This window comes from Cydia fagiglandana, chromosome 13 (genome assembly GCF_963556715.1).
Source record: "Cydia fagiglandana chromosome 13, ilCydFagi1.1, whole genome shotgun sequence".
Classification (NCBI taxonomy): Eukaryota; Metazoa; Arthropoda; class Insecta; order Lepidoptera; family Tortricidae; genus Cydia; species Cydia fagiglandana.
In genome coordinates this window covers 7,520,874-7,529,341 of record NC_085944.1, presented here as the reverse complement: position 1 = coordinate 7,529,341, position 8,468 = coordinate 7,520,874, and the positions used below count along the sequence as shown (strand labels likewise).

The following is an 8,468-nucleotide window of genomic DNA, read 5'->3' as shown; positions in this document are numbered from 1 at the left end:
CCGGCTAAGACATACGAATTGTTATCTTTAGTCATACACTTCAAAAAGGCGTTTTGTAGAAGTTTCCCATTGCCGTAGAATGCTTCTGAAACCAAAAAAATATTTATGTAAATAATAACCCTGAATAATTATGTATCGTGTTTAGTGTTTATTTATTATTTAAAAAAAACTCCTTTGCCTATTACTTACATCTTGCTTAACGGCCGACCAACAAAAAGTGCATAGAGACCCATTCTTATCATCTTCATCTGTTTTCTGCAAACATGGTTGATCTATGATACCTGAAAAGATAAATTAACATATTTTAATTTTTAATAAGCAGAAACGTCTGCGAACGATGCTATTAAGCTTAGAATAAATTTTAAAAGTGAAAAAATTACTGTCTTGCCCAAGACAATAATTTTTCCACTTTTAAATTTTATTCTAAGATAAATTAATATGTCAATTCAGGTATTTCAGGTGAACCGATTTGAGTGCCGTTTTCGACACAAAATTTGTGATAACTACATCTAAAATGGATCTATACTTTTGGCTTCATCAGAGATTATTACTTACATTGATGTATTGTTAGTAACATCGTTAAGCATGCAAGTTCTGTGAACGCGGGCTGCAGAACAATGAGGAAACTGACAACAGTATGCAGTGATTATAAACCGTCTTTAAAACGATTGGATGCCAAAACACATGAAGATGTCAACGATTGAACGAGACCTGTCAAAAAGTCACCCAGTATATGTTACAATTATTAAAGATGTACCTATAGAGTTGGACCAAAAAAGTGGATTTTATAGCCCACGCAGTGCAAGTGTTATTTATACGTCATAATTTCTTAGAAGTCTGGCGTTTAAAATAACACTTGCACTGCGTGGGCTATCAAATCCGCTGCAGACTTTTCTTAGTTTGACTCTAGACTTTTACCCCCTTATTCATAAACGCGCTACAAACCTCAATTAGCTAATAATCGTTGCTCTTTATCTGTCATTTTGACTTATGTATTTGTAAGAAAGGGATAAAGCATAATTTAACTAAATCAGACCCGTAAAGTTTTACGAATAAAGGAGTTCGACCATAGGAGATCTATTTTAGGGAGCCAAGCCGCATCCGAATATATGTATTAGGTTGTCGAGGTGGGCAGTACAGTTATTGGGCAGCTAAGGAATTTAGATTTAGATATGTTATTAGTTATAATATATAGCCTCAGGTGAATTAGTAAAGTTATAAAGTGTATTGAACGCCACCTCCATTGTCTAAATGTAAGGCCTGAGTGGACGCTCGAAGCGGAGTGGTCGGCGGGGCGTGCAGCGTGGCGTCTGGCTCACAAGTGATTTGAGCAGCGTGCACTAAGGCCGCTCCTATACGTTTACATTTGTTTAACAAGCACGCCGCACGCCCTGCCCCGCTGCACGCTCAACTCGAGCGTCCACTCAGCCCTTACACTAACGTTGCCAATACCTGAGCACAGCTAGCTATGGAGATAAGTTATATATGTATCTAGCTCCTTAGCGAACCTAGTCCTGTCCAGTTCTGTAAGATCAGCAGACATCATAGAGGTTTAAGTGCTTCACCTGGATACTGTTGGTGTTCGACATCCGTTACTTAGCTCCCCGCTAGTTGCAGTATCACGATCTTGTAACCACGTACTCTACGGTAGGGCCTCACCTGTATACAGCTGGTTGTCGAGGTGCGTTATGTAGCTGCCGGCCAGCCGCAGTATCTCGATCTTGCTGAGTTTTCTGTCCGGCGGTTCCGTTGGGATCAGAAGACGCAGCGTGTTGAACGCCATGTTCACGCTGCTTCAACATAACACGGCATTTTGATAACAATTACAGAATACGCAGAAAAGCTTATAATTATTACATTTTGATAACAGATGCGCTCAGTTTGTAATGTTTTGCAATCGTTATATTCAATATGCTGTTTACGAATTAGACGTGTTTTAAGTGCAGCCTATTGTATATTTCATTATTTAAGTACTGAGGAATGGAGTATCGAGACAAACCATTCTAGTTTAACGATGCTTTTGGATCAAAATATATGTAGTTGTGATTTAACTCTAATAAATAAAATAAATAAATGCTTATGAAGCAACTGTAGCTGTAGGTGAATACCTACATAAGGTGCAGGGGGGGCCATTTCGACTGCTGGGAAATTTCAACTATTCGAAATATCTTCCATGTTCTACATTAAGAGTATTAACTAAGTAGAGTGCAGTGCCATATAAAACTCCACAATAATATAAATAATGTAAAACATGGAAGATATTTCTATCACTTGAAATTTCCCCGCAGTCGAAATAGCAGGGGGCACCTTATTCGTAAGTTACCGCGTTGAATAATTTCTTATAATACCTACATATGCCCGTTATCAGATGGTACGCTTTGCTTTGTAAAATTTCTGCATAAGCCGTTATAACAACTTTCCCTTCTTATTAGCTTTCTAAGTTTATTATTTTACTGTAACGTTTAAGCTTAAGTTTTAATCTCTTCCTTGATTAAATAAATAAAAACTTATACAATACAATATTGCACACCTCACACAGTTTACAATTATATACCGAATTAACCAATCAAAGACAATTGGATAGAGGTAACAACAGGTAACTTTAAGTTACCTGTTGTTACTAACTTATTTTGAGACTAGCCGACCTTGTCTCTAACAAAGTCCTGATATTCTCTGAGATTAGCCCATATAGGTATATAACCCAAAACTATTTTTTTGTCCGACCTCTTTGACGCTACAAGCTCTCTCTCCTAGTAATTTTATTGTGTAGGAGTGAGTTTTATTTTAATGGGCATATATCTATTACCTATGTATGGGTTAGAGGATAATAATCCACAAAACGTATTGGGTAGATTTGTCTTATAAGATTCTCAGTTGATTTGCTGTGATGCAATAGGTACCAGTCATAATTCATCTAAAAGTAATTAATACCTAATCTAGGTACCTAATATAGAACTGGTAGGCGTTTATACATAGAACTGATAGGTATTTACTCGATGGAATAATTTACAACACATTTTTGTTTAACATAGGTACTCATTATTTTAGATGAATTATGAACTTTTAAATAAATAAAAATCAAGTACATACTTCTGTGTCCTGTCTCTCTCCCGCGCGTTAGCTTGACACCTCTGCTTGACCACCGGCACTTCTTTCTGATAAGAACTCACAGAGTACACATGCTTCTCCCAGTCCTCACTCAAGCACTGGTAGCTCAGGAAATTCTCCATATCGTATGCTCGGATTTATTGTCACTGTGTGTGGTGTGTGTACGCTTGGGTAATTCGTATTAATTGATGCTAGTTAATGTTGGCTGGTCGAATGCGGGATGCGGACTAATCCGGGGGCTCGGCGGGCCCCTAATAAGTATCGGGATGGGTGTCGGTCATGAAGGAGTCATTTAGGAAGAACAGAGCGCTCTGAGGCGGGTGCTTAACCGATAATTGTATAAACAGATGGCTACTGAGGACACAGGGCCGTATTTAGAAGATGCTCGATTGCATTGCTCAGTTAAAATTGAAATTAAAATGTAGTTCAATTCAAATTTAGAACCTTGATACGTTACCTAAAAGTGAGTAGTATTTTCAAAATGCGGGTAAATTTTAAATAATAGAGTTTACATCACGATTGATCTATTATGATATTTTAGACGTTTAAGAAGTCAAGTCAACAAGACCTAGTTTCCTCTCTGGGTTGGAAGGTGAGATGGCAGTCGCTTTCGTAAAAACTAGTGCCTTCGCCAATTCTCGGGATTAGTTGCCAAGCGGACCCCGGGTTCCCATGAGCCGCGGCAAAGTGCCGGGATAAGACGAGGAAGATGATGATGAGACGTTTAAGATGTCAGAAATTGAAATACATTTCTTATTAAAGTAAGATATGGAATTAAATAATGGTATCTACTACTAGCAACTTTGATATACCTACTTGTGTTACTACTAAACTCCACACAAACATGTGAAAATATTTCTAAACAGTTTTCGTCCCATTTAGCAACTGTGCACACAATCCGCCCCTGGCGGGTGGCTGTCATCGAGCATGTAAAACGCGCACCCCGTGCTCGGCTAACTACCGCCATAAATGTGTTTTATGCGAGCGACGACTAACTGCGCGATTTGTCAACTAGCCCGCTGACTCACCCCATAATTGAAAAAACAGACGTTCCGGAGAAGTTTTTACGTCCTAAACTCATCACATGATACTTACTGCCGTATTCGAACTTCAAGATATTCACAAGAGACGACACGTACTAGATCCATTCTAGATACCTTATAGATTTGATATCAACTTGTTCCTTTTTGCAGCGCAATTCGGGCAACCAATGTCACTTTTACGTTAGATAGAGTAAGATATCTACTAGATGTGAATTGGATCTCTAAGTCATATCCTGTGGAAATCGTTCAAGAGTATCTCCAGAATCGCGCAAATGTCAAATTTGACAGGTTAGATCTTAAACATATCGTTATCGTATCTTGGTGATGTCTAAAATATATCTAATTGATGTCTATTGATGGGCCCTTACTTTGATATGTTTTATGTAGGTAAGTGTGATCTTATAGTTCCGTAAAAATTTAGACTGAACTTTCATAGTCAGTATACATCAAAGTATACATAATATGGGTCACAAACATAACAGTAGGTCCCTACAGTAATTTTATTTGTTTACATATTTAGGTACAGTCAAAGAATTTAATTTCAGACCCATTTTGCACCACAGTGACAATAGTGTGAGGTCTCTAGCGAGTTAGCGACTACTACAACTGTACTTCTGTATTTTTTTGACTGTACTGTGTACTTACATAGTTTTTTTTTACGTCTTTTGTAAGCTGAAATTATAATTTTTGCTATTAATTTTAGACGACCTCTACATGCTATTGCCTAAAATTTTGATGATGCTCTAATCTAATTCCCTGGGCTCATCATCATCATGAGTTTTAAAATATATTTTTATAATATGTATGCTAGTTTTAAGGTATTTATGTATGGGCCACTAGTTGCATGAAATAAAGATTTTTCATTTCATTTCATCGTACGATCAATACCGCTATTTATATAGTTTGCAATATAACTTGATCGTGACATGATCACACAAGTCGATCTCTCACTCTCTAGGGATGCCGCGTCCGTGAGAACACCACTAATTGGCTGAGTTATAGCCAGACTCAACGACTACGGCGGGCCCATTCGTATTCATTTGTAACATTAAAAAGCTTTACTGTCTTAAGTACCTACCTACTTAAAAAATAAACGTACGGAAGCCAAAATACAGTGGGCAGTGTTCTTAATTTTTATTTTCACAAATAGCTTCCTTCACCTTGAATTCCTACTGTAACTTTGAGAACGGTAGGTTACGTTAGATACCTATTACAGAGTTAATTCAGGTCCCTTTTTCATTGTTAATTAAAACTGTTTTAAATCCGATAAACAGAAAATAGAAATGGTAACCATGGTATGATATGATAGCATGGTATGATAGCACCAATAAACAGCCACATATCTACTATAAGTACCTAGTTCTGTACCTACAGGAAACAAAGAGTGGTAAAGTACCCTAATCAGGAAAAGAATAAGTTATTTTCTCCACAATTGACTCCACTCATCAGTCGTCATCCATTTCAATTATTGCAGAAATTAAAACAAATCCTAAATACCTCATAATGATCCATTAAAAATACTTAGTTTGCCAAAAATTACATCTTTATGATTTTTATTAATTAGGGATATTAAGCGCAATCTTCTTTCAGGAAGGAAACATTAAAGTAGGTAACATTAGGTACCATCTCCTCGGGTGGCCGGCGAGCCACCGCAATGATGCTCAATCGATTAGGTCAGGTGTCTGTTGGTTTTGCAGACGTCACGTCCCCACCTCGCGGCGCACCATGGCCGAGACTTTCTCCTCGCGACACCTCGGCCGGGGAAACGGTCTTACCGGAGTCTCACACGCAGCCGCGCGCGAGCCGATCGCCTCAGCGCCCGCACATTCCGCAATCCGCGAGCTTTCGTAAACAGTTTTCGTGCGAAAAACGTGTTCAAAAATTCTTCTTTCCATTGTTTAAGCGAAGTGATCAAGCGTGTCCCAAATAGAGGAGCATTTACAAAACGTTTGGCATGATGCCTAATCATAATTAAAGGTGAGTTCGGTGTCTGCCTTTCTACTAGCCGTAGTCCAGCCTAAGTTAGACGATGACATTCGATGATAAGGCTACGTCTCACAGTGAATGCAAGGACGCGATCATATATTGCAGGATTCACTGACCGATGCATTAATTGTGCATCTACCGGACCTCTGGCCGCACCTACCCAAAATCAATTAAAGCTTGACTACTTAATTCTTGGCTTGCTTTAAACTCGTAGGTACTTACCTAATATATATGTCTAATATACTTTTTGCTTTGGTACTTGCATCTGTAGTTGAACAATATAACATTATTAGAAGGTTTTTTTATAATAACTAACTGAAAACAAAGAGTTGTGTGTAATATTGAGTAAGTTTATGTTATAAATATTAAATAAGTGCAGACCTAGGCGTAATTGGATGCTAATATACAAATACATTGACTTTTACTTACGTTTTGGCGGGAATGCTAAGCAAGCGTTAATTTTCGCTATCCTAAACATGGGTAGTAAATAGGTTAATGCGAGCCCAACCCTCTTGCTACCTTAATCTACCTTTTTTAAGGTACTAAATACTTTCATGTTACTTGCACTTTCATGGTAATGTGACATAAATTAAATAATTTCCGCCTGACTAGGCTTAAATACGCCGAAATATCGAATAGTTTTCTTGAATACCTATAACGCAATACCGAAACGAATATGTGGAACACAATCGAGTAAGTATTCAGTTCTGATCTCTTATGAGTTGTAACAAAAGTCATAATCGATAAAATAGTGTTTTCTTATGTCGACTGCCTAGACACAACCAATGGAACTCCACATGAATCACTAAGGATCTTCGCCATCCTGCCAATGACCTATTACAATCGCATATGATATGATGCATGCGAGGGCAAACACCGCATTGCATTTAAATAGGAAATACCGCTAACATGGTGCCATGGTGACGTCAGGTGAGATTGAAATCTCATCTGTCGTCATAGTAAGGCAATTAAATCCTTTGCTTTAGTAATCAATAATCATCGAGCCATGGGATTCCTATCGATTTCTCAGAATCATTGATTCGTAGAACGACGTTTACTGCGCTGAAGAACAAATGTCTGACTACATAACATGATTATATGGATCTCTATATCAGACATAATAGGTACCGAATCTTAGTCACAAGTCAATGAAGCTTGGCAAATAATCGCTTGGGACACCTTCAAACAACGACCGAACAAAGGCAACGTGCATATCAATATCATCTTTTTGCTTGTCGAAATAAGAGCCTATATCACCTGCGCAACCATGATCGCACATGTCATCATCAAACTTCGGATTCGCTAACATCAAACGAAGGCCAGTTCTATATTGCATGGCTTAGTTAGTCTTCATGATTTATACTTGTATAACTTACCATCAATGACTTGTGTACCCGAACCCTAAGTATACCGATCACTGTGATTTCAGAAAGAGTGTCGTACTTATATGTCTCAGATTCTTTGGGGTTCGTCAATTTTCCAACTTGCGGTTTTCCTATTTAGACACCGTTTCACCAGATTTGTATATGGCGGAAAAAAAATCGATAGATTTCATGTCTACAACTTCAAGTGTCATGTTTTATATGCCATACCTAACCTAGCTGTATGTAACATAACTATAGTCTGTATCTTTAGGTATTTAAATGAAAGTAAACAAAAATATTGTAAGTTTTCGGGTAGTTATAACATTAATTGGTTAACCGGCCAAATACAAAACCGCCTGGATCAGTCACTGAACCATTTGACTTTAACCTACATTATTTGATAATGTTATGTTTTCATCTACCCTCAACTGACTTAAGGAGCCATTTGAGGGTAGATTTTATTTACTTTTATATTAATACTCAAAGATACAGAGCATAAACAGTGTATGCATAGTTTAGTGTAAGTATAATACAAGTTAAATACGAATTCATTCTAGTCTAGACCACTATGTAATCTAACTGTTGCAACCGTTCAGTGCTGCTTGCTTCACGTAAACATTGTTATTTTATACTTTTCTTCACATAATTATGTACGACTTGTACAAGTAGGTACGTTCTTTAAGCATTTCCGTTTGTTAAACATGCAGCGTCCAAGCTCAAAGAGTACCTATGGAAGATCTGCGTGCGCACAATGCAAGCATTTGGTAATAGTCCTTGACGGTAAACAATTATGGGTCAAATTCACGCCGTTGCCTAAGCGCAATTATACATGACCGCCCATTATTTTATTTAGTAATTCAGCCGCTTATCGGGCCATCATGAGAAATAATGGCTGCAGGTAGTTATAGAACGATTTCGGCTCGATCATTCAAACCTTAAGGTCTCTAGTCGTTTGAAAGATACAAAT

At 37.8% G+C, this 8,468-nt stretch overlaps 2 protein-coding genes across 3 annotated transcripts in view; one reads left to right on the top strand and one right to left on the bottom strand.

Annotated features, from left to right (window-relative positions):
- On the bottom strand, window positions 1–3,511 carry LOC134670167 (transcription factor 15-like). Of its 2 annotated transcripts, none has more exons than XM_063527860.1 (4): window positions 3,091–3,511; window positions 1,660–1,793; window positions 190–281; window positions 1–85 (listed from the first exon to the last, which is right to left on the bottom strand). In XM_063527860.1, the coding sequence occupies exons 1-4, from the start codon at window positions 3,228–3,230 to the stop codon at window positions 41–43; spliced, it is 411 nt and encodes a 136-aa protein (XP_063383930.1). In that variant the 5' UTR covers window positions 3,231–3,511; the 3' UTR covers window positions 1–40. The 2 variants fall into 2 exon arrangements, with proteins under 2 accessions (XP_063383930.1, XP_063383931.1); XM_063527861.1 differs by having other exon boundaries at window positions 1,660–1,790.
- Window positions 3,512–5,919: 2,408 nt separating this feature from the next.
- LOC134670169 (dual oxidase) overlaps window positions 5,920–8,468 on the top strand; it is a 60,650-nt gene continuing 58,101 nt past the window's right edge. Inside the window, exon 1 of the mRNA XM_063527862.1 lies at window positions 5,920–6,137. The gene's annotated coding sequence lies outside the window, so the exon portion shown is untranslated. The remainder of the gene's footprint in view (window positions 6,138–8,468) is intronic.

Excerpts from the sequence above, each read along its gene's own strand:
- LOC134670167 (XM_063527860.1), bottom strand. The coding sequence starts at position 3,230 with ATGGAGAATTTCCTGAGCTACCAGTGCTTGAGTGAGGACTGGGAGAAG. Across the intron at positions 282-1,659 it reads CGACAACCAGCTGTATACAG|GTATCATAGATCAACCATGT; the intron begins GTGAGGCCCTAC and ends TTATCTTTTCAG. Across the intron at positions 86-189 it reads GGTCGGCCGTTAAGCAAGAT|AAGCATTCTACGGCAATGGG; the intron begins GTAAGTAATAGG and ends TTTTGGTTTCAG.